This window comes from Lolium perenne, chromosome 6 (genome assembly GCF_019359855.2).
Source record: "Lolium perenne isolate Kyuss_39 chromosome 6, Kyuss_2.0, whole genome shotgun sequence".
Taxonomy (NCBI): domain Eukaryota; kingdom Viridiplantae; phylum Streptophyta; class Magnoliopsida; order Poales; family Poaceae; genus Lolium; species Lolium perenne.
This window is the reverse complement of record NC_067249.2, coordinates 103818834-103845014: the sequence shown is the minus strand read 5'-3', so window position 1 is coordinate 103845014 and position 26181 is coordinate 103818834. Positions and strand designations below refer to the sequence as shown.

At 41.8% G+C, this 26181-nt stretch overlaps 1 protein-coding gene and 1 long non-coding RNA gene across 2 annotated transcripts; one reads left to right on the top strand and one right to left on the bottom strand.

The window, feature by feature from the left end:
- Positions 1-159: 159 nt before the first annotated feature.
- Positions 160-14198, bottom strand: LOC127310365 (uncharacterized). Its single transcript, XM_071822240.1, has 4 exons — positions 14001-14198; positions 10510-10566; positions 275-9498; positions 160-167 (listed from the first exon to the last, which is right to left on the bottom strand). The coding sequence occupies exons 3-4, from the start codon at positions 1374-1376 to the stop codon at positions 160-162; spliced, it is 1110 nt and encodes a 369-aa protein (XP_071678341.1). The 5' UTR covers positions 1377-9498; positions 10510-10566; positions 14001-14198.
- A 6950-nt stretch (positions 14199-21148) lies between these two features.
- Positions 21149-24324, top strand: LOC127307480 (uncharacterized). The gene is made up of 2 exons (XR_007855614.2): positions 21149-21943; positions 24175-24324. It is a non-coding gene; the product is annotated as an uncharacterized lncRNA (long non-coding RNA).
- Positions 24325-26181: the final 1857 nt, after the last annotated feature.

Here is a 26181-nt window from a genome sequence, read left to right as displayed (position 1 = left end):
TAAGGGTTGAAAGTTGTCCTTTCTTCAGTAGGAACAACTTCTTCGGTAGGAGGTGCGCCGGCTTTGGAGGTGCCGGAATCGGCAACTTCGTCCCTTTTTCTCTTGTTCTTTGGAGAAACAGCGGAGGGGAGGGAGTGTGTCGATGCGGTAGCCTCAGATTCAATTTCCTTTTCAGAGGAAGCCGCGGGTTTGTGAGAAACCGCGACTTCGCTCTCAGGATGAGGAGGAACCTGGGTGTCTTCAGTAATGATTGCGCGATCTTCGACCTCTCCACCTTCGGGAAGGGGAGGAAGAGGCGACGCAGTTTTGTGGTTCTGGACAAGATAGAAAAAGTATCGACAGAAATTTGTATCAATAACAACAGTCGAAGAAATAGCAGTAAAAAAGAGAAAAGAAGAGAGTGAACGAACAAGCAGACGATAAAAATATATTACCTGCGGGAGCGCGTTGGTGGCGCTATATGGTGTCACACGGCAAGATGACGGGACGGTGTCTTTCTTGCTAAGCGACGAGATTTTTCGGATAAGTTTCTCTAAGTCCTTGACCGGTAAATCTATCGACAGGCGATCCACATCCTTGTCGCCAGCATACATCCAAAGGGAGTTTTTGCGAGCTTGCAAAGGCTGCACCCTAATCCTAAGGAAATATGCCGTGATTTGGATACCCAACAATTCTTGTCCACGGGTATTTTGAAGCTCGTGGATGCGTGTCATCAGCGCCTCTGTCGCCGCTTTTTCTTTGTCGCTAGCCTCTACATCCCAGGACCAGCGGCGACAGATTTTTTCGTTGCCATCGAAAGGGGGAATGTTGTGTTCCGCCGAGTCGTGGCTTTCTTCGTGGATATACAACCATTTTTTGCGCCACCCTTGAACTGAGTCAGGGAATTTGACGTCAAAGTACTCGACATCAGGGCGGACGCAGATAACAACGCCGCCTATGTTATAGGCAACGTTGGGAGAGCCATTACGGCGAAGGAGGAAAATGCGCTTCCATAAAGCCCAGTTAGGCTGGACTCCAAGGAAAGATTCGCAAAGAGTGATGAAGATCGAGATGTGGAGGATGGAGTTGGGAGTAAGATGGTGAAGTTGCAATCCGTACACAAAAAGCAACCCACGCAAAAAATCGTGAATGGGGGAAGAAAGGCCGCGGATGAGGTGGTCAACGAAACTGACCCGATACTCGATAGGAGGGGATGGATAGCTCTCATCGCTGGGGAAGCGCAGCGAATCTTTCTTCTTGCTGATCCCAAGCTTCTTCAGCAAGTTGATATCTTGGGCGGAGATCTTGGATCTCTCCCACTCAGTGCTCCCCAGATCCGCTGTCGCCATCTTTGCTTCGGGGGTGTTGTGCCTTGAAATTCTTGGCCGCGGCGGCATCAACAACGGTGTGGAGAAAGTGGAGCAGTACGCGTGCGCTAGAACTTGGCTGTTTGCAATGGAGATTGGAGCAGAGGACGTATGAGCAATGGTGTGGCGAAGGGGAATAAGCGAGGAAGAAGGAGAGTATTTATAGCAGGATTAGTCAGAACGCCGCACCGTTGGATGTTCTCCAAATAGACTTGATGCTTTACACGTGGATCAAAGGGTACAATGGTACTTTTACCATGATGGAACTGGACAGGCGCTACAGCGCGCGGAGCAGAAAAAGCGGAGGACGTGTGTCCCCCACTTGCGTAACGTGTCAACAGGTTGCAGGTTTTGGGCCCGCAGGTCAGTGAACGGACAGCTCTCGCGTCTTCCCAATAAAAGGATCGTGGCTATCGTCAGTAATGATGTCACCTTTCTAAAAAAAATCTCGGCTATGAAGATTAATGAAATTGGCGGCAGACAAAGACTATTGATTATTTCGAGAAGCCTTTGATCAAATACAAGTTTTTGCTCAAATGCTCGGGGGCTACTTTGGAAAAAATAAAAATTCGAGTATGACAAAATAGAAATGGTGAGAGCCTATGACCAAATACAAGCATTTGTTCATAGCCTCGGGGGCTACTCCCATCGGGAGCGCTGGTCGCGCACCCGATAGATATGAAAAGTTCGAGAAAGAATGACAATATAGCGACATAAGGCACTAAAGTGTTGAGCCTACAACCAAGCACTAGTCCTTGGCTGTAACCTCGGGGGCTACTCCCATCGAGAACGCTGTTCGCGTGCCCGATGAAATTATAAAAAAAAGTGAGCATATTTCGAGTTATACAAATAACTCTGCATATACTCCCATCGGGAAGGAAAGATAAGTCATCTGTTGACTCAATAAAATGTGCTATTCCAACAGCCGAAAAAGCACTCGACAATATATTCTCAGAGCGCCAAAGTTGCGAATAATCTCTGAATGCCGCAAAATTCTGCGAAGGTAAGACCCCAGATCCGTTCTGAGCGGCGTGGCACCGTCTCTGACGTCGGTTTGCTACTTTTTTCTGTATCAACAGATACGAAGAAAAATCCTAACGGACGCGTTAGGTACCCGATAAAATATGACTGGGACTCGACAGATGGTAAGACCTTAAGTGGCACCTGTCGAAGTTAACACCAGTATCCCGAGATCATGTCCAGGGACGTGATCTTGAAGTAGGGTTTTGCGGATTGCCACTAGAGCAGTTAACTAGTACCTGATCCGTCAGATGAACTAGCCCCAACTACCATTATCCCTGTACAATATATAATTGTGTATCCAAAGATATGTGATAAATTTGACAGAGTTATTGAATGACTATACAGTTGGAGATTTTCCCTGATTCTTCGATTCAAGCAAAATCTCGGGGGCTACTGACATAGGCATCCCCAAATGGGCCTGCCGAAGATGGTACCCGGGGTTTACTGAAGGCCCACGACTCGATGAATATGAAGATTTGGAAGCCCAAGTTAGTACTAAGGAAAGCTAGAGTTGTATTAGGAAATACATACTTGTAATCTTACGGGATGAGTTAGAAACCCTCCCGGACTCTGTAACTTGTGTACTATGAATCCCTCGACTCCACCTCCTGTATAAGGGGGAGTAGAGGGACAAAGAGAGCATCGATTCATTGTCTCACGCAACCCTAGTTTTTTTTTATCGTCGGGCACTTTTCGGCTGAAACCTTCGAGATCTACTTGCCCTCTACTTCCGATTAAAACCCTAGTCTACAATCTGTAGGCATTGATAAGTTAATCCCTTGTCACTTGGCGCATGCTTATACATGTTATGACTATAACTATTCAACTAAAGCCTCTATGATCATTTAGTTTTTGACTTGTAATATCACTTTATGCTTTGATTGATAATTTTTTGTCGCTATACATGATTATGGCCATTATTGCTCTCTTAGTTGGTCGCTCCCAGTCTTTTGCCAGCCTTCGCCTGTGCTGAGTATGATCTCTACTCGTGCATCCAACAACCATGAAACAAAGTTTTCCAATTATGTCAACCATATCTACCTAGTAGCATTATTGCTATTCAAGTAATTCAACATGTTTTTATTTATCTTCCAAATTAAATATTGGCATGAGAAAATTAGTTAGTAAATCTCACACGAACTTGATGGCATATTTATTTTATTGCACTTAATAAATTTGATCATTGTGCCTCTCTTATGAAGTTTATATGTTTGAAAATTGCAAGCTGAGAGTTAGTATAACCATGCTTTCATGGGGAACACTTTCGACATTGCACTTATGTTTAGTTGATGTCATGTTCTTTTGTTTATGGATGCCTAGTGGTGCGAAATAAAATGGAAACTTGTAAGTCCATGGAGTTTGTATATGAGTTAGAGAAACGCCTGGGCCGCTAATCTAAGCCATGCATCATTCATGGTGGAAATTTACAGGGAACCATAGTGAGCATTCTATGAAACATTTGCAATAAAAAGATATAACCATAGTAAATAAAAACTGCTGGGATGCTCATTATTTGTTTGTCTTGTCATTTTGGCATGAGATTTCTCCTACAAGAGTACCTCCATATCATCGGGCAAGAGGTACCCCGTTGGTTGTTCTCAATGATACATGTATACTTACAATGACAAGAACTTATTTGGGACCTAAGTTGAGTAGCATGAGGTTTAGGTACTTGTATTCAAGGGGCATGAGATTTTCAACTTGTGATTTGCAAGCATATAGCTCATATTTTATTCACATTAACTTTAGCCATTCAAGATGCTTATGATAGGGGCAATCATAACTCAAAGCTAATGAGTACCATACTTTTTGGAAGGTTTATAAAACTTTTTTATCTTGCTTACTCTGCAAAGAGTCTCTCTTTTACTTTTATGTTGAGTCTTCATCTTCTACTTTATGCACCAATTAAGAGAGCATAGTTGTCATTCTTAGTGCAATGTGCATAGTCCCAAAATTATTATTGATTGATTCATGACTATGCTATTGCTTGCTCTTAAATTACTTGTATCTAGTCATCCTCTGAACTTTAAAGGTGTCCTAGCATTTATGTTTTGCTACCTCATAAAGGACATGTTGAGTACCACTTTTCTATGTTTTATCTATGCTCATAAACAAACAGTTGCTTTCAATGCACTATTATTCATGATCCTTTGTTTGATTTACTCTTCATGTTATAACATAGTTCCTAAGTTTTATTGAATTATATATATCATGCCTATGTTCAGAGTACTTTGATCCCAGCTCACAATGTTTTACCATGCTTGATCAAGATTGTGTTGGCTTCATGTCACCTCAAAAATTATTTTGTTATCACTTACCTACTCGAGGACGAGCAGGAGTTAAGCTTGGGGATGCTCCATGCTTGTTTGACACCAATTCATATATGTTTTGCCCATGCTTCGTTGCACTTTTATATATTTTCCGGCACTAACCTATTAACAAGATGCCACAGTGCCAGTTCCATGTTTTCTGTTGTTTTTGTATTCCAGAAAAGTTCTACAGGAAATATTCTCGGAATTGGACGAAACAAAAGCCGAAGTCAATATTTTACCGTAACGAAGACAGAGTCTAGAGGGGAGTCGAAGGAGGGCAGCAGGGCGGCCAAACCTGCCTGGCCCGCGCCTAGGGGTGGTGTGGGCCACCCTGGCCTCCACCGACATCGCCCCTCCGCCTATTTATTCACGATCTTGGGAAAACCCTGTGAATACCCGAGCCTCCATCCACGAAAAGTTCCGTCGCGGCCGCCATCGCAGAACCCATCTCGGGGGGTTCTGAAGCTCTTTCCGGCACCCTGCCGGAGAGGGAAATCATCGCGGGAGGCATCTACATCGCCATGCCCGCCTCCGAAGTGATGCGTGAGTAGTTCATCCATGGACCATGGGTCCATAGCAGTAGCTAGATTGTTGTCTTCTCCAATTTGTGCCCCATGTTTAGATCTTGTGAGCTGCCCTACATGATCAAGATCATCTTTATGTAATGCTACATGTTGTGTTTGCTGGGATCCGATGAATATTGTGTACTATGTTGAGATCGATTATATATTCTTGTCATATGTTATTTGTGATCTTGCATGCTCTCCATTGCTAGTAGATACTCTGGCCAAGTAGATGCTTGTGATTCCAAGAGGGGGTATTTATGATAGATAGTAGGTTCATGCCTCTAGTTTTCTTGAAGAGAGACAATAACTTCTAAGATTGTAGATGTGTTGTTGCTACTAGGGAGAAAACAACAATTTTATCCAAGGGTAATTCTATTGTTTACTTTACACACATTGCTTAATGCGATAATATGTTGCTTGCAACTTAATACTGGAAGGGGTTCGAACGATAACCGGAAGGTGGATTATTAGTCATAGACGTAGTTGAATTACGGTCTATGTATTATGTTGTAATGCCCAAACGAATCTCATAGTAATCATCTTGTCATGTATGATCGGTATTCTGTCAATTGCCCAGCTATAATTTGTTCACCCAGCATGTTATTTATCTTTATGGAGAGACACCTCTAGTGAACTGTAGACCCCAGTCCTTTCTTTTACACTGATAAATTCAACCAATGCAATCCTGCTCTGTTTACTTACTGTAAGATCCGTTCTCTTTAATTGCTGCAAACGTCTCTTTCCACTCGATAGGTCTAATCTTTTGTGTTCAGCAAACCAGTGAGATTGACAACCTCACGGTAAGTTGGGGCAAAGTACTTTGGTTGTGTTGTGTGCAGGTTCCATGTTGTTGTTGACGCCGGTAGTGCGTCCTGCCACTAGTCATCTAGCATCACCTTCAAAATTCACGCCTTTCTCCTACTGGTCGATTAAACCGTGGTTTCGTACCGAGGGAAAACTTGTTGTTGTGCTCATCACACCTTCCTCTTGGGGTTTCCCAACCACTTGTATAACAACCGGCACTAAGATTGTCTGACGCCATCACCGGAGCACCATCACTTGACTTGATGAAGCCAGATTGGTTCTCATGGATGAGCTGCATTATTACCTTCTGAAGCATATTGGGCAATAGCTTGGTGATTAGCTTTAAGATGCAATTAAGCAAGGAGATAGGCCTGAAGTTATTTTTAGTGGCATCACCTTACTTTTTAGGAACAAGAGTGAAGAAACAACTATTTATGCTCTCTAGGCAAATAGACTGGTTACAAAGGTCATAGAAATCCTTCTTGACAATTGTCCAAAACTTCTTTAGAAATTCTGCATTAAAACCATCCATGCTAGAGGAGTTGTTATTTGGAAAGTCATGAATGATACCATCATTCTCTTGCATAGAATTTTTTTTTCTAGAAAAGATAAGTCAGAAGAGGCATTCATCAGGCTAGCTATATTGAAAGAATTATCAATTGCTTCAGATCTTCCCATCCTATCTTTATATGACTCAAAAAAAGAGAAGATTTGCCTTCATGAGAACTAACAGAAACCTGGCAGCAGTTTCACAACAGGAGGATAAGAGCAATGCTACATCTACGGTAATTTTCCTACAAAAATTCTTAGGGACAACCACCTTTTTTCCCGAAATGGTGTGCGTCCCACCCTCTGCATCGGTTGATTCATACAACCTTAACGGACAACCACTGCGGCATCAGATCACAATGTGCTCCACAATTTATGGAAGAAAAAAATCAGAATCAAACACAAGCCAACACACGCGCATGATTACCGGGATGATAATTAGAGCAGTGATTCCGTACACTTTGTGGCATGGATGTGCAAATAGTGCATGACCAGAGGGGCCGCAGTGAAAAACACCCGGTTGGCTTACGAGATACGCTTCTCCGCTCTCTTCACTTTCGTACGTGATATGGATATCCAGGCCTGGTACACTAGGACAGCCATTGGTACGAGGATTAAGTCTAAGGTTGTACCATTATTATTGTATTGTAGCATTGTTATTAGGAAATAATATAGCCAGGTCATGTGGTGGGCCAAATTAGGGTTAAATTAGTGTGTCTGTTGGGATTGGGCCTGTCCAACCCAACTAGGGCTAGGCCCATAAGTGGGCGCCCCAGCCCAATAGGGGCTGGCCGGCCACCCTTCCCCTCATATAAGGGGGTGGGGCGGCTAGGGTTAGGTTTAGTCTAGTTTTGATTCAGAATAATGTAGAACCTCGAGTTCAAGTTATCTCCGTCCCTATGGGGTCGGCGTTGTGACGGCGTCTCGGACGTTCGTCCAGTTATCCAATAAAGGTGTGAGAGTTCTTGAGTCTGTCAAGAGTAATCATATGTGCTTGAGTATTCTTGAATCTGTCAAGGGAGTTCAAGATATATCGGTCCTATGGATCAGCATGGTGCATCGTGAAAGATCGGGAGAACAATCCTCATCATGTGGTATCAGAGTGCTAGGTTGATCACGGTGCAGATTGGTTTGTTGTTCAGTTGTTTCTACTCGATTGCTGTGGCTACCATTGGGTACGTCGCCGCCATGCTGTTGGTGAAGATCAAGGAGGAGGAAGTGGGCAGCAAGGAAGAGGCAGGAACAATCGCGAAGGTTTTTGTTGCTGTTTGCTGGTGGCGGCGGCGGCCACGCAGGAAGGAGGAAGCAGCACGCGGTTGTGGCAAGGAGAAGAGTCCAGATGCACGTCCACTTCGATCGCGCGCCGCCAGGGTCCAGGATCCCTTCCTGTCAACGCGCGCGTGGAGTAAGGCAGCAGCACGTTTAGGCGCTAAAGAAATTCCATGTACCTGGGCAGGACGTGTTTCTGGCGATCGATTCCTGCATGTTTCGATTCTTGGGCTTCCAAATACCAAGCAGCTAGCGATCATGGATTGCAGATTCGTTTCAGCTATATTAAAAAAGGGAAGTAAGATTGCATTGTATTTGGCATGGAATACTGCAGCTGCCATACTACAACCGATCGAGTTGCAAGCTAGCTTCCACGCCCACGCCAGGGAAAGAGCGACAGGAGGAGACATCGAACGTGAGCACGGCGAGGCGCGCGAGGCGAGAATAGTCCAGGCGCTTTCCGGCGGCCGGCGCCACGGCCGGTAGGACCAGCTGTCAGGCCGGGCTGGCCGGCAAAAACCGGGACCAGCACCGGTGCCAACCAGGCAGACGTACTGTGTGTTGGGCCGGTTCGCCCGGTGCCCAGGCCGGCAAACCGGGCCGCAGACCGGTTGGACCGGCACCCAAGCCGGTTGGACCGGGCCCCTGGCCGGCAGAGCCGGCGCCCAGGCCGGTCATACCGAGCCCTAGACCGGGCTGTTTCAGGCGTACAGTCCGCAGTATCCAAGTCCAGACCTGCAACGTCACTTATGTTGTTGTTGTTTGTTCATTGCGGGGTGGGGGAAATGTTGCTCTTCAAGAAGGACGACATTGGTGATCAGAAGGGTGCATACTCGGGTGTGTTCAGCTTATTTGGATCCATGGCGTGCAGAAGTTTGTTCTGTGTGGGGTGGTATGCATGGTGCACTTTCAGTTTGTATTTGGAGGATGCCTGTGTCTCAATCAGGTTGATGGCGTCGAAGACCAAAGGGCGTCAAGGTCAAGTCAAGCTAGTCAAGAGGGAGGATGAGGTGTGAAAGACTGGCGGGCTTGAGGATGAAGATCGGCGTGTTCTTATCTGATTACCCTTTTTCTAGCAGACCCTCACGCGTTGGGGACAACGCTTCTTGAAGAAGGGGAGAATGATATGGATATCCAGGCCTGGTACACTAGGACAGCCATTGTGTGGTGACCCGGCATACCACTGCATGGTGTAGTATGCAAGTCTGACATAACACCAATGAAACACCGTTCCACTAGTATTATATCGCTCAGAGTGGTACAACAGAAACATATGCGGGTCCAAGGCATGTCTATAGAATTACAACATTGACTCTGTTACATAAGATCATCACAGCCTCCTACTTTACAATGAGGTAAAACTGCAAATAAACTCCAGAAGAATGACTCGTAGTCTAGTCTTATCACGAACTCTATTTGTAGAGTAATTAACTAGCTATAGATGCTAAGAATAGATTCTAGCTAAATAGGAGCTAGGTTTAGGAATTGAGTTCCCTTCTATGGCTAACTAGGTTTTCTCTTTGTTGGATGTGGTATCTGACTCCTCTGACATGGTCCTGTCTCTTGAAGTAGTTGTTGATTCCTCGGCCTTCGAGTTGCACTGTAGATCCTCCTTCGATGCCTCCATATCTAAGCAGGGGATTTAAGAGTGGGATGAGTACGAGCGTACTCAACAAGTTCATTATAGGAAAGAGGTGTTTAATGCACTAGCTACAGCATTAGACCAGAAAGTCTAATACCAATGCAAGTTTTCATAACCATTTCTTCAAAAGGTTGCTTTTATTCAGAAGAACTATGTCCGTCAGCCTTCACCGGTTTACTAGAACTTCATGGAGCTCCTTTCCGGCCGCGTTCGCAGTTCCATATCCCGGAACAGGGAGTGACAGGTCACGGTTCTTTACACTCTGCAGAGGTGTGTTGCTTTACCCATAAGAGATCTTAACCTTGTTGCCAACCGAGCACGTTACCCGTCCACACTTCCTTTGGTGTGAGGCCCGGTATAAGGTCTAGCCAATCATGTTCCTCCGCTACCTCGAACACCCACCCTTTGTTGCATGCCCCGACCCTGAGTCCACGCCGGTCTCATTATTCCCGTAGATTTCAGGGTGGACCCCGACCACGACGACGGTGCTGGGCTCTACCATACACTCCTACGCCGGTAGCTGCAACCCATCATAGACCGCATTACCGTGGGGAATTAGAATGGGATCCCCACCCTCCGGTTGTTCCGCAAGACACAACTGCTACGGTAAGCATTGCATTACCGTGGGGAATTAGAATGGGATCCCCACCCTCCGGTTGTTCCGCCAGATACAACTGCTACGGTAAGCGCATCCGTTGATGAACGAGAGGTGGAAACACTTTTGACTACTCCGTCCCACTCCGGATCTTATGGTTAACACGGGTATTACGGCACAAGAATCACTGGCGACATTTGTTGTTTAATTCTAGATGGATATAAACCCTTGCAATGGAACCTCCATCATATCAACACAATCCATGGTTCCATTGCCAACCACATAGTCATATTCATAGTTATGAAAATAGTGGTTTTGGTTTTTATGCAATAGTGATAACCATAATACTTTGCAAGTAATTTGATAGAAATACTCAAATGACATGAGCAAGTGATGAACTTGCCTTTCTTGTCTGCAAGATTATGCAGGCAAGGTCTTCGATACGCAATAACTCCAAATTCTGAAATATCATCATCGTCCGGTAAGGACGATGTTTAAAAGATTGGTAAGGATGCAATAATGCATAAGTATGAGATGCAATCGCTCTAAGCGCGACCTAACCCCGATGATTTAGGATTAGTGAGTTGTAATGATTAGTTCAAGGTGTGTTGCACTTTTAGAGTGTTTCCACAAACAAGGTTCTTATTAGGGTTTGGTTGTCTTAATGTCATAAATAAGTGGTGTAATGCATCATAACAATCATACACACCAAAAAATAATAGTACTTAATAAGTAAAGAGCAGTTGTCAATTTTAAGTCCTGTAGTACATGGTTGATGATTACTTATTGTATACTTCACAAGAATAAGTTTTGAAGAACATGTTAATTGGGAAATAATAAGTATTTCAAGTAGAAACTATTTACTTCTATGGTTTACTATGGTTCTCAATTAAGTTTCCTAATTAAGTATTATATGGATCACAACAAAGTTGGATTGAGTTCCTAGTCATGTAATGGTTGCATGGTTTAGTTAAATAGGACTATATAGAGTGAATTAATACATAAGGTTGCTACTTTAGTTTATGCTATTAATCAATGATAATTAATGGTGATGGCATGAAAATAACAAGTTTGGGTTCCCTTTTCATTAATACTACATGGTTGCTATTAGGGTTTTAATTAAATTGGTATCTCTTACAAGGTGTATACAAAGCATAACAATATATGAGCATACGATTAATAATAGTTGACACCATCTTAGCATGTGAAGAATAATTGTTAGCTTTAGGTACATGTGTTAAATTTGGGACTTAATAGATTATCTACCATAATAAAATAAGCAACACATAATTTCTAGCTATGACCTTCTACATAACATCCAATCAGACATGTTTTATAGGCAAATGTCAAATCACGATCATGTAAAGTTAAATCAAACAATTCCAAGAGATGTGTAAGTGTATGACTTAAAGTGTTGTTGGATTTTATATCTTTAGGTTTAATGGTAACTCATAATGTTGTTTTAGAAAATAGAAGAGATATCAACTTATAGTATATTTCGGTTCAAGTAATATATATTTAGGGTTGAACGAATTTCCTACAAAGTATTAAACTGTTTTGAATTTAATTTACTAGTTTAAGTTAAAGAAAGTATCTATTAAAAAAAATCACCAAGTACTCTAATATATTTTAAAATTAGTTCCTCTTTTTTTTGGAATTTGATTTTTACTAATCAAAAATAACATCTTAGGTTTTATTTACTAAATCATGTTTAAATACTATGACAATATTTATAACATGTTTGAGGTTGAATTAATATTTCAAACATTTCAGAAATTCAGCTTAAGCATAAAATATATTGTTAGATTTCAACTACAACTTGTATTTTTAAAATGTTTGTTTGATATCTTAGAGTAATTTTATCTACGCAAAATTGGATTAGTAAATAGTTTTATTTATCATGTAAGTATTAACTAAGTACGTGTATGTATCTATGTAGTAGACTAGAGAGCAGCTAACTAGGCCAACGGACGCACATACGAGTCCAACACAGCCCAACCCCTCTCTCTCTCGCTCATTGTCTCTCTCACCACGCGCACAGGCACGAACACGACCTTTCCCTTGTTCGTTCCCCTCCTGCGATCGAGTCGTCGCCTGCTGCCGTCCCGGCCGTTGCCGGCCGAATCCGCCGTCGCTGCTCGCCGGTTCCGCTCCATCCCTCTCTCCTCCGTTGTTTCCCTGCTGCCGCTATGCACGAACTTGCCCGTGCTCCCCGCCGCCTACTGCTCCGCCGCCTGCTATCGGCCGTTCGCGGCCTACTCCGACGCCGGCGAGAGGGGGTTTTGCTCCACCTTGAGGTGATCTACAACTCCACCTCGACGATTTAATTCCCGTGGCTTCTCCCGTTCGTTCCCCAACCTGAAACCCTTGTCGGTCGCCTCCGTCGCCCGGCCAGCCGTCGGCCAACCCCGGCGCCGCGGCGTGCCGCTGCTGCTCCGCCTCCTCGGCTCTTGGTCTGATGTTGCTGGGATGGTGGGGTGCTGGCGCTGTGGTGCCTATCTTCGGTGAACTGGTGCTGCGGCATCTACTTCATCCTCGATCGACGCCGGCGGGATGGCGTCTACGACTGCAACCCCGGCGTCCTCACTTCTCTGCATCCTCTACTACTATACTACTACGTGAGTTAAACCTCCTCACTTGCCTACTATATGTGTCTGATATGTGCTATGGAGATGCTTCTGTTTGGATGATGAATTCATCCAAGCATCTATATTGATGTTGGCTTGGCTACATAACTCTACTGCAATTTATATTTACCAATCAGCGTGGTGCCTTAATTTGGATGATATACTCATCCATGACATATGTGGTGGATTGGTTAATTAGAGAGTCCAATTATGTCTCTGTTTACCTCTTCGATGAGTTGAGATATTTCAAAATACAAGAACTGATATTTATAACCATATTATTTACTTGATGCTTTACTTGGTCAGATTATATTAGTGCTCATGATTGCTGCTGCTGCAAATTATCACTCATTTAAGTTGTCCTGGTTCCTCTATTTGATGAACTAACTCTAGTGGTCGGGCAGTAATAGTGTTACTGGATTCAGTTAAAATGTTTACTGAACTTTTGGTTCAGGTTGATAATTAGCTTTCTATCTGCACATTGGGTTGGAGTAACATATTATGCTGGTAATTCTTGACAGTGATTGAGCCATTTAAATGAGATGGGAAATTATTTCCACATATCTATATGAGATGGCTATTGCTTTGCCGATGATTTATAGGATCTGATTGAATGATCATGTGCCTACATGATCCTAGAAAAGTTTATGTTGGTGGTGTGCAAATTGTCGAGATGAATTCAGTAGACAGATCTGATGCTTATAGATGGAGGCTTCATTTGCTGTCTAGCTTGTGCTTAACTGATGATCTTGTAGCTCTGTTTTAATGTCTTTTCTAGCTTTGCATAAGTGCCCATGTGCTGTCTAGTTATCATATCTATCATGTGGTGCCTCAAATGAGGGTGCGCATAATATATATATGTTGGATTAGAATCTCGTGTTGTAGGTGCTTATGTAGAGTAGAGAAATAGGCATTGATCTGGGCTATATGATCAGATGATGCAAATGTCCATCCCAAGCTTCTAATGATGCTTGAGTTGATTTTAATGGATATACCTATGCTTGCTTTAGCCGATGATGCAAAGGCTGAGGCTCGGATATGTAATAAGAACAGATACTAATATGTGGCTTCTAAATCTCTATGAGGATTCAACAGAGCACTACTCTGTTATTCTGAGAGAAATTCATCTCTCCATCCTCCTGGGTTAAAACCTAGTCGAAGGGTCGTTTGATGGACTGATTTTTATTCTTTTAGTTTTCCCTCTGCTGTGTATGCAACCTAAGGATATATATGCCATGGTCTATTTATGATAGTGATGACTTTATACCTGTTGCTCTCTGTAGCTTGATAGCTAGATCTTCTAGCTCCTATGATATTCCTCTTCCTATGGTATGCCTGCTCCTCCTTGCTAGCTTCTTGATCTGCTACCTGTTGCTATAGTGGCTGGTGTTGTTCTTGTGGATCAGACTGTGTTCTTGATGGTATCTGATGGGCCACTAATGCAGTTGCTGGTGCGGCTGGTGTGCATGTGAGAAATACTACCAGTACATCTGCTTCTGTTAGGCTTTTTATACTGCTGTTCTATGGTTGACAGCACATGCTATGCATGTGTGGTGTAAGCTGCTTGTGTGCTCCTGCCACCTAGTGCCAGAGAACAAATTCCCTTTCTTCTCCTCCTGCACAAGCTACGGCTGATGGATCCTTATCCATGCTTGACATTTGTTTTGTACTGCCATACTGCCAAGTGTTAATTCTTACTGGCTGGTACTCTTGAGCTTAACAGATCAAGTGTCTATGTGATTTAATTAGGCTTTGCTTAATTAATATGTGGCTTAGAGATAATTGTCTTAGGATCATATTGACTTTTCTATGTCAAAAGTGATCCAGTAAACTTACTAGTGGGATTTCTCTATATAGGAACCTGACTAGGTTAGAGGGATCAATTAGTTACCTTTTTGCCTAAGATAAATTGATAATGTTGCCTCCTGTCCCTTTGCTAAGATGGATCATTCAATGTTGCCTTGTCCCTTCTATTGTATGGATCAAATGCTGCCTTAAATCCTTGTTGCCTACTTGTAAGAAATGATCCAAAGTGATCCAAGTTTGATCCATGATGTCTTGTTGCCAACAGATTGAGGTTGATCCCTCTAGCCACTATTTGGATATTAGGATAAATTCCTACTGTCTAATAGTTGAGTTCCAAAAATTAAAATGCCTCACCTTGGTGATGGCAACATTTTAACATTAACCACTATTCTCTTGCCTTTGTTGTGTCTTTTATAGGGAAAGAAGAACAAGAAGATTGGAAGATTGAGAAGATTTAGATTTAGGACTTCTTTTATTTTCTTTTTGTAATCTTTCTCTCTTTCTATTTATGTGACTTGTAAATAATTGGATAATGTTATTTATAGTAAAGTTTAAATTGTTTGTTCATTTGGAATTATCAAATGTGTTTACTTTTACATATTTGTTTGGAATTCAAATTCCAATTCATGTTTTATTTGAATTCATGTTATTCCTATTTAATTTGAATTCAAATTGTTCTTCCCAAAACAAATGGATTTAGAAATGTCATGTCGAAATTTGTCGCTTTCACATCGATGACTAACTCAGTTCCACCGATGCAAGAGAAACCTCGATCACTTTGATAGTTTTAAACAAAAGCGCGAAAATTCCCTGGATTTTCTATGCATTAATGAAATGCACACATCAGTTTTCCTCTATTTTTGTAACCCCATTACATTGGATATTATAGTCTCTACCCCTTAAACTAAACTTCGTCCTCGAAGTTTGAACTCTCTCACGTTTTGGAGTGTGGATCTGACTTGTGCAGACTACTTCTTTTCTCGAACTCCGTGGTGATCTCACTGGATATAATTGAATATATCCCTTGTCCAGATTCTTCCTGGAATCCATTAGTGTTTGACATCAAACAACTATTACTTCCTTTACTTCCATGATTTCCTCCAATATTATAAGCTTGTTTCCTTTCTCATTGAATATTCAATGATTGGGACTTCTGCTTGTCCTGACAGTCTTAATTAAGGACTAATTGGATAACATTCTCCTATTTGATAAAATAGGTCTTTGTTTTTCCCTTACTGCAATAATAGTACTTGGTAAGGTACTTACCATGGAAATGATCATGATGGTTTATTCCTCTAGGAATGGATTAGACTCATTTAGTCCATCCAATCATGGTTTATAGTTGATACCTATAACTACTTTGGGGTTCTTTAGGTTCCATGAAAGGAATCATTCTATTAGTCTGTGGTTCTAGTATGGTCAATTTCCTTCGGTCTTTGGCCTTCTTGAGCTGTATTTGGTCTATGGTATTTTCTTCGTCCAACTTCTTTATGCTTAACTTACTTGAGCTTTTGTACTTCTGAGTAAATACAACTCACTTTCTCAAGTTATAGTCCACTTCTTACTTCCTCGAGGTATAAACCTCGGCTTCTGGTCTGACATCCTTCTGAAAGTAATGTCTAATAATCTTATGAAAATAAGATAGATTTCCTCTCAGTTCAGACCTTCATCAACTATCTTGCTCAAAATATTGAGTTTTTTGTACTTCCAACTCAATCTTTACTCTACCCCTTAGAGTTTTCTTATGGTCTTCAACTCCTTTTTCTTCCAACCATTGTACTTATGGTTAGAATATTGGTCTAGGTCTAGTTTATGGGTTATACTCTTCTAAGGTCTTGTGAAGAATATCTGTGGTGTATCCACTCAATTGTGGACATCCAATGTGAATCCTTCGACTAAATGATTGTAGGTCATAATTATTTGGCTCACAAAATTTTATTTGTTCACAACTTCTTGGTACAAATAATCCAATGGTGGACTACTTGATACCAATTGTGGCTATTTGTTAACTAAAAATGGATTCTATTATAGGTTTTGATCAACTGGAGGAGACATCTTCTACTCTATCTCGCAGTATTGATTCTATACCAATTGGGGTCTTCTGATATCAACTATGGTCTTCTTATATCTGTTATGGTTTCATATATCATCTTCCTTTATACAAGGTTTATTTTGCAAGAAAACCACTAGCTGACACTATGAATATAGTATCCTAAGTGATTTCTCATGCATTCCCTCTTCTGTGTTGACTATGGATCTGCTTCAGCTTCACCATAATCACCATATTTCTCACCTTCATGCTTCTTATGTACTAAAGTACTCCTCTGTTGAGGTAAGCATGAGTTTCTGATTGTACTTCTTTCAGAGTATTGTGGTTACTTCCCACAACTTTACTTCATTTCTCCGATGAACCTTCATCTTGTCTTCGGAATCTTCCGTAATCTGTCGCTTCCTCACACGAATACTATTACCCTCTAGATCTATAGCATCAAGTCAGAACTTGATATTGCAACATGCATTTGCATATCAAAGTCGAACTTCATGTATGGATCTAGTCAATCAATGAAAATCCAATAAAAATCCAAGAAGATTCAGCTTTGTGCTTATAATACACATCATCATAAGCCTGAATATAATAGTTGAGTAAGACATCTCTAAACATTAGGCTCTGATGTGTAGTATATAACACCACATAATATAGGTTTATATTGTGATACTTAGCACGAATATATGGAATTCTACTATTTGTCTCAACATTTACCTTAATTGCACATTTGCAATGAGATAAACTTGAAACAAAGTGGTCTAGGATAGTTAGGGTTAACCTAGTTTTGTTTGGAAGTACTACTTAACTTTCATTTTATTGAGGACCATCTCACATGATATGTCTAGGTTCTAACATTGCTACTCTAAACACATAACTATGGAAATATAGCTCCTATACTTCCAAGTGTTTCTATCCTAAGACTATGGTCATGATGTGCTTGGCACACTTCTTATTGTTTTGGAACACAATTCTTGCACTGTTGTTGAACAACTGGCTTCTTATTGTTCTCCTCCTAAATGTTTATGATGTTCTATTCCATCACATAATGATTCTCAGGTGAATCTTATATGATTAATAACTCTACCATGTAAGTAGGTATATTTTATTCCTATCTCTCTTCCTTACCTCCCATGATTGACTCATCATGGTCTATACTACCTCATATAGCATATACTTATTACTTAGTATCAATTGTTTCACAAGTTTAGATAAATTTTACTTACCCTATTACTTGTCTTGGTATACACCTTATAGTAGGATATCTTACTCATCTTCATCACTTCATATTACTCCTATTACAGGTCTCGGTAACTCTTACTTAACCATAACATGTGTTGGTACACATCTTCCAATAGGATATCTTCCTTATGGTTGTATCCTCTCTTTGGACTACCATGTATTGTATACCAATTGTGATCTACTCATCTATTGTTTTAAGAATGTAAAGGTGTGCTACATGTCTGGGATTAGCTAACTAACTTCACTTAGGAAAGATAGGTAAGAAAGGTTGACTTAAGTGTGTCAGGATTATTCTCAAGTGAATATCCATCTCAAGTCAAAAGAAGATTTAGTTTAGTTAATGACAACTTTCTATAGACACTACCAATCCTATAGGTCTCCTTTAGAGGGTTTTAATCCTAGGGTCAAAGCATTTGCTCTGATACCAACTGTGGTGACCCGGCATACCACTGCATGGTGTAGTATGCAAGTCTGACATAACACCAATGAAACACCGTTCCACTAGTATTATATCGCTCAGAGTGGTACAACAGAAACATATGCGGGTCCAAGGCATGTCTATAGAATTACAACATTGACTCTGTTACATAAGATCATCACAGCCTCCTACTTTACAATGAGGTAAAACTGCAAATAAACTCCAGAAGAATGACTCGTAGTCTAGTCTTATCACGAACTCAATTTGTAGAGTAATTAACTAGCTATAGAGGCTAAGAATAGATTCTAGCTAAATAGGAGCTAGGTTTAGGAATTGAGTTCCCTTCTATGGCTAACTAGGTTTTCTCTTTGTTGGATGTGGTATCTGACTCCTCTGACATGGTCCTGTCCCTTGAAGTAGTTGTTGATTCCTCGGCCTTCGAGTTGCACTGTAGATCCTCCTTCGATGCCTCCATATCTAAGCAGGGGATTTAAGAGTGGGATGAGTACGAGCGTACTCAACAAGTTCATTATAGGAAAGAGGTGTTTAATGCACTAGCTACAGCATTAGACTAGAAAGTCTAATACCAATGCAAGTTTTCATAACCATTTCTTCAAAAGGTTGCTTTTATTCAGAAGAACTATGTCCGTCAGCCTTCACCGGTTTACTAGAACTTCATGGAGCTCCTTTTCGGCCGCGTTCGCAGTTCCATATCCCGGAACGAGGAGTGACAGTCACGGTTCTTTACACTCTGCAGAGGTGTGTTGCTTTACCCATAAGAGATCTTAACCTTGTTGCCAACCGAGCACGTTACCCGTCCACACTTCCTTTGGTGTGAGGCCCGGTATAAGGTCTAGCCAATCATGTTCCTCCGCTACCTCAAACACCCACCCTTTGTTGCATGCCCCGACCCTGGGTCCACACCGGTCCCATTATTCCCGTAGATTTCAGGGTGGACCCCAACCACGACGACAGTGCTGGGCTCTACCATACACTCCTACGCCGGTAGCTGCAACCCATCATAGACCGCATTACCGTGGGGAATTAGAATGGGATCCCCACCCTCCGGTTGTTCCGCAAGACACAACTGCTACGGTAAGCATTGCATTACCGTGGGGAATTAGAATGGGATCCCCACCCTCCGGTTGTTCCGCCAGATACAACTGCTACGGTAAGCGCATCCGTTGATGAACGAGAGGTGGAAACACTTTTGACTACTCCGTCCCACTCCGGATCTTATGGTTAACATGGGTATTACTAAGACAAGAATCATCGCGACATTTGTTGTTTAATCCTAGATGGATATAAACCCTTGCAATGGAACCTCCACCATATCAACACAATCCATGGTTCCATTGCCAACCACATAGTCATATTCATAGTTATGAAAATAGTGGTTTTGGTTTTTATGCAATAGTGATAACCATAATACTTTGCAAGTAATTTGATAGAAATACTCAAATGACATGAGCAAGTGATGAACTTGCCTTTCTTGTCTGCAAGATTATGCAGGCAAGGTCTTCGATACGCAATAACTCCAAATTCTGAAATATCATCATCGTCCGGTAAGGACGATGTTTAAAAGATTGGTAAGGATGCAATAATGCATAAGTATGAGATGCAATCGCTCTAAGCGCGACCTAACCCCGATGATTTAGGATTAGTGAGTTGTAATGATTAGTTCAAGGTGTGTTGCACTTTTAGAGTGTTTCCACAAACAAGGTTCTTATTAGGGTTTGGTTGTCTTAATGTCATAAATAAGTGGTGTAATGCATCATAACAATCATACACACCAAAAAATAATAGTACTTAATAAGTAAAGAGCAGTTGTCAATTTTAAGTCCTGTAGTACATGGTTGATGATTACTTATTGTATACTTCACAAGAATAAGTTTTGAAGAACATGTTAATTGGGAAATAATAAGTATTTCAAGTAGAAACTATTTACTTCTATGGTTTACTATGGTTCTCAATTAAGTTTCCTAATTAAGTATTATATGGATCACAACAAAGTTGGATTGAGTTCCTAGTCATGTAATGGTTGCATGGTTTAGTTAAATAGGACTATATAGAGTGAATTAATACATAAGGTTGCTACTTTAGTTTATGCTATTAATCAATGATAATTAATGGTGATGGCATGAAAATAACAAGTTTGGGTTCCCTTTTCATTAATACTACATGGTTGCTATTAGGGTTTTAATTAAATTGGTATCTCTTACAAGGTGTATACAAAGCATAACAATATATGAGCATACGATTAATAATAGTTGACACCATCTTAGCATGTGAAGAATAATTGTTAGCTTTAGGTACATGTGTTAAATTTGGGACTTAATAGATTATCTACCATAATAAAATAAGCAACACATAATTTCTAGCTATGACCTTCTACATAACATCCAATCAGACATGTTTTATAGGCAAATGTCAAATCACGATCATGTAAAGTTAAATCAAACAATTCCAAGAGATGTGTAAGTGTATGACTTAAAGTGTTGTTGGATTTTATATCTTTAGGTTTAATGGTAACTCATAATGTTGTTTTAGAAAATAGAAGAGATATCAACTTATAGTATATTTCGGTTCAAGTAATATATATTTAGGGTTGAACGAATTTCCTACAAAGTATTAAACTGTTTTGAATTTAATTTACTAGTTTAAGTTAAAGAAAGTATCTATTAAAAAAATCACCAAGTACTCTAATATATTTTAAAATTAGTTCCTCTTTTTTTGGAATTTGATTTTTACTAATCAAAAATAACATCTTAGGTTTTATTTACTAAATCATGTTTAAATACTATGACAATATTTATAACATGTTTGAGGTTGAATTAATATTTCAAACATTTCAGAAATTCAGCTTAAGCATAAAATATATTGTTAGATTTCAACTACAACTTGTATTTTTAAAATGTTTGTTTGATATCTTAGAGTAATTTTATCTACGCAAAATTGGATTAGTAAATAGTTTTATTTATCATGTAAGTATTAACTAAGTACGTGTATGTATCTATGTAGTAGACTAGAGAGCAGCTAACTAGGCCAACGGACGCACATACGAGTCCAACACAGCCCAACCCCTCTCTCTCTCGCTCATTGTCTCTCTCACCACGCGCACAGGCACGAACACGACCTTTCCCTTGTTCGTTCCCCTCCTGCGATCGAGTCGTCGCCTGCTGCCGTCCCGGCCGTTGCCGGCCGAATCCGCCGTCGCTGCTCGCCGGTTCCGCTCCATCCCTCTCTCCTCCGTTGTTTCCCTGCTGCCGCTATGCACGAACTTGCCCGTGCTCCCCGCCGCCTACTGCTCCGCCGCCTGCTATCGGCCGTTCGCGGCCTACTCCGACGCCGGCGAGAGGGGGTTTTGCTCCACCTTGAGGTGATCTACAACTCCACCTCGACGATTTAATTCCCGTGGCTTCTCCCGTTCGTTCCCCAACCTGAAACCCTTGTCGGTCGCCTCCGTCGCCCGGCCAGCCGTCGGCCAACCCCGGCGCCGCGGCGTGCCGCTGCTGCTCCGCCTCCTCGGCTCTTGGTCTGATGTTGCTGGGATGGTGGGGTGCTGGCGCTGTGGTGCCTATCTTCGGTGAACTGGTGCTGCGGCATCTACTTCATCCTCGATCGACGCCGGCGGGATGGCGTCTACGACTGCAACCCCGGCGTCCTCACTTCTCTGCATCCTCTACTACTATACTACTACGTGAGTTAAACCTCCTCACTTGCCTACTATATGTGTCTGATATGTGCTATGGAGATGCTTCTGTTTGGATGATGAATTCATCCAAGCATCTATATTGATGTTGGCTTGGCTACATAACTCTACTGCAATTTATATTTACCAATCAGCGTGGTGCCTTAATTTGGATGATATACTCATCCATGACATATGTGGTGGATTGGTTAATTAGAGAGTCCAATTATGTCTCTGTTTACCTCTTCGATGAGTTGAGATATTTCAAAATACAAGAACTGATATTTATAACCATATTATTTACTTGATGCTTTACTTGGTCAGATTATATTAGTGCTCATGATTGCTGCTGCTGCAAATTATCACTCATTTAAGTTGTCCTGGTTCCTCTATTTGATGAACTAACTCTAGTGGTCGGGCAGTAATAGTGTTACTGGATTCAGTTAAAATGTTTACTGAACTTTTGGTTCAGGTTGATAATTAGCTTTCTATCTGCACATTGGGTTGGAGTAACATATTATGCTGGTAATTCTTGACAGTGATTGAGCCATTTAAATGAGATGGGAAATTATTTCCACATATCTATATGAGATGGCTATTGCTTTGCCGATGATTTATAGGATCTGATTGAATGATCATGTGCCTACATGATCCTAGAAAAGTTTATGTTGGTGGTGTGCAAATTGTCGAGATGAATTCAGTAGACAGATCTGATGCTTATAGATGGAGGCTTCATTTGCTGTCTAGCTTGTGCTTAACTGATGATCTTGTAGCTCTGTTTTAATGTCTTTTCTAGCTTTGCATAAGTGCCCATGTGCTGTCTAGTTATCATATCTATCATGTGGTGCCTCAAATGAGGGTGCGCATAATATATATATGTTGGATTAGAATCTCGTGTTGTAGGTGCTTATGTAGAGTAGAGAAATAGGCATTGATCTGGGCTATATGATCAGATGATGCAAATGTCCATCCCAAGCTTCTAATGATGCTTGAGTTGATTTTAATGGATATACCTATGCTTGCTTTAGCCGATGATGCAAAGGCTGAGGCTCGGATATGTAATAAGAACAGATACTAATATGTGGCTTCTAAATCTCTATGAGGATTCAACAGAGCACTACTCTGTTATTCTGAGAGAAATTCATCTCTCCATCCTCCTGGGTTAAAACCTAGTCGAAGGGTCGTTTGATGGACTGATTTTTATTCTTTTAGTTTTCCCTCTGCTGTGTATGCAACCTAAGGATATATATGCCATGGTCTATTTATGATAGTGATGACTTTATACCTGTTGCTCTCTGTAGCTTGATAGCTAGATCTTCTAGCTCCTATGATATTCCTCTTCCTATGGTATGCCTGCTCCTCCTTGCTAGCTTCTTGATCTGCTACCTGTTGCTATAGTGGCTGGTGTTGTTCTTGTGGATCAGACTGTGTTCTTGATGGTATCTGATGGGCCACTAATGCAGTTGCTGGTGCGGCTGGTGTGCATGTGAGAAATACTACCAGTACATCTGCTTCTGTTAGGCTTTTATACTGCTGTTCTATGGTTGACAGCACATGCTATGCATGTGTGGTGTAAGCTGCTTGTGTGCTCCTGCCACCTAGTGCCAGAGAACAAATTCCCTTTCTTCTCCTCCTGCACAAGCTACGGCTGATGGATCCTTATCCATGCTTGACATTTGTTTTGTACTGCCATACTGCCAAGTGTTAATTCTTACTGGCTGGTACTCTTGAGCTTAACAGATCAAGTGTCTATGTGATTTAATTAGGCTTTGCTTAATTAATATGTGGCTTAGAGATAATTGTCTTAGGATCATATTGACTTTTCTATGTCAAAAGTGATCCAGTAAACTTACTAGTGGGATTTCTCTATATAGGAACCTGACTAGGTTAGAGGGATCAATTAGTTACCTTTTTGCCTAAGATAAATTGATAATGTTGCCTCCTGTCCCTTTGCTAAGATGGATCATTCAATGTTGCCTTGTCCCTTCTATTGTATGGATCAAATGCTGCCTTAAATCCTTGTTGCCTACTTGTAAGAAATGATCCAAAGTGATCCAAGTTTGATCCATGATGTCTTGTTGCCAACAGATTGAGGTTGATCCCTCTAGCCACTATTTGGATATTAGGATAAATTCCTACTGTCTAATAGTTGAGTTCCAAAAATTAAAATGCCTCACCTTGGTGATGGCAACATTTTAACATTAACCACTATTCTCTTGCCTTTGTTGTGTCTTTTATAGGGAAAGAAGAACAAGAAGATTGGAAGATTGAGAAGATTTAGATTTAGGACTTCTTTTATTTTCTTTTTGTAATCTTTCTCTCTTTCTATTTATGTGACTTGTAAATAATTGGATAATGTTATTTATAGTAAAGTTTAAATTGTTTGTTCATTTGGAATTATCAAATGTGTTTACTTTTACATATTTGTTTGGAATTCAAATTCCAATTCATGTTTTATTTGAATTCATGTTATTCCTATTTAATTTGAATTCAAATTGTTCTTCCCAAAACAAATGGATTTAGAAATGTCATGTCGAAATTTGTCGCTTTCACATCGATGACTAACTCAGTTCCACCGATGCAAGAGAAACCTCGATCACTTTGATAGTTTTAAACAAAAGCGCGAAAATTCCCTGGATTTTCTATGCATTAATGCAATGCACACATCTGTTTTCCTCTATTTTTGTAACCCCATTACATGGGATATTACACATTGGTACGAGGATTAAGTCTAAGGTTGTACCATTATTATTGTATCGTAGCATTGTTATTAGGAAATAATGTAGCCAGGTCATGTGGTGGGCCAAATTAGGGTTAAATTAGTGTGTCTGTTGGGATTGGGCCTGTCCAACCCAACTAGGGCTAGGCCCATAAGTGGGCGCCCCAGCCCAATAGGGGCTGGCCGGCCACCCTTCCCCTCATATAAGGAGGTGGGGCGGCTAGGGGTAGGTTTAGTCTAGTTTTGATTCAGAATAATGTAGAACCTTGAGTTCAAGTTATCTCCGTCCCCATGGGGTCGGCGTTGTGACGGCGTCTCGGACGTTCGTCCAGTTATCCAATAAAGGTGTGAGAGTTCTTGAGTCTGTCAAGAGTAATCATATATGCTTGAGTATCCTTGAATCTGTCAAGGGAGTTCAAGATATATCGGTCCTATGGATCAGCAAGGTGCATCGTGAAAGATCGAGAGAACAATCCTCATCAGTACGGTTTGCCACTCGCCCACTCCATTGTAGATAGAGAGAAATAGACTGACACACAAGGAGAGGTTCATCCCATTTGCGCGTCTAGAGAGAGAGAGAAGCTGGGGAATGCAATTGATGCAGAGAGAGAAATAGACTGACACACAAGCAGAGGTTCATCCCATTTGCGTCTAGAGAGAGAGAGAAGCTGGGGAATGCAATTGATGCTTACCTAGGCTAGGGTTTTCCCCTCTACACATCCACACCGCCGCCGCCTCGCTGAACGCTGATGGCCATGATCGGCGGCACCGACGAGAACGAGCCGGAGGACCGACCTCCCGCCCGCCCCACAACAACCCCGCCTTCCTCTCCCTCACCACCGATCGCGCCCCCTTCTCCGCCTCTCCAAGGGGCCGGCCTCGGGAGGAGGCTGTTCGGCTCCATCCGCGCCCTCCTCCCCGCGCGTTCGCCCACCGCCGCCGCCCCCAAGCTCGGCCTCGGCCTCTTGCTCCATCTCAGGTCCGACCACCCTTTGCTCCACCCCATCCCGTCTCCGTCTCCGTCGGCGTCTGAGAAGGACCCCCTGGAGCTCAGGGAAGATGCTGCTGCCGCCGCGGGGCTGCACATGTCGACGAACGGCCGGTACGGGCTCAACGACGGTGCTGCCACGTCGGCTCCGGCAAGCACCATGTTCAGTCTGCGGGCGCTCCACCTCCCCGAGGCGGCGGCGGACGCGGGCGGTGAGCTTCAGGAAGAGAAACTTGTGGGAGACAAGAAGAAGGTGGTGAAGCAACGAGGTGCATCCCACAGACCGAGGAGTCAACCAATTACTTTAAGAGACATGATCCTGTCAAAGGAGTCCAACACCACATCCACCTTGGAGAAAACCTAGATTAGGAGTAGAAGGGAACCATTTCCCCAATCCTAGAACCTAAATAGATAGAGTTAATCTATATGTCTATAGCTAGTCAAATCCTCCATAGATGGAGTTAGTAATAAGTAAGGCTACGAGTTGTTCTTCTAGAGTTTATTTGCAGTTTTACCTCATTGTAAAGTAGGAGGCTGTGC

What these genes read in the sequence shown, in the direction of transcription:
- LOC127310365 (XM_071822240.1), bottom strand. Translation starts at nt 1,376, where the DNA reads ATGCCGCCGCGGCCAAGAATTTCAAGGCACAACACCCCCGAAGCAAAG.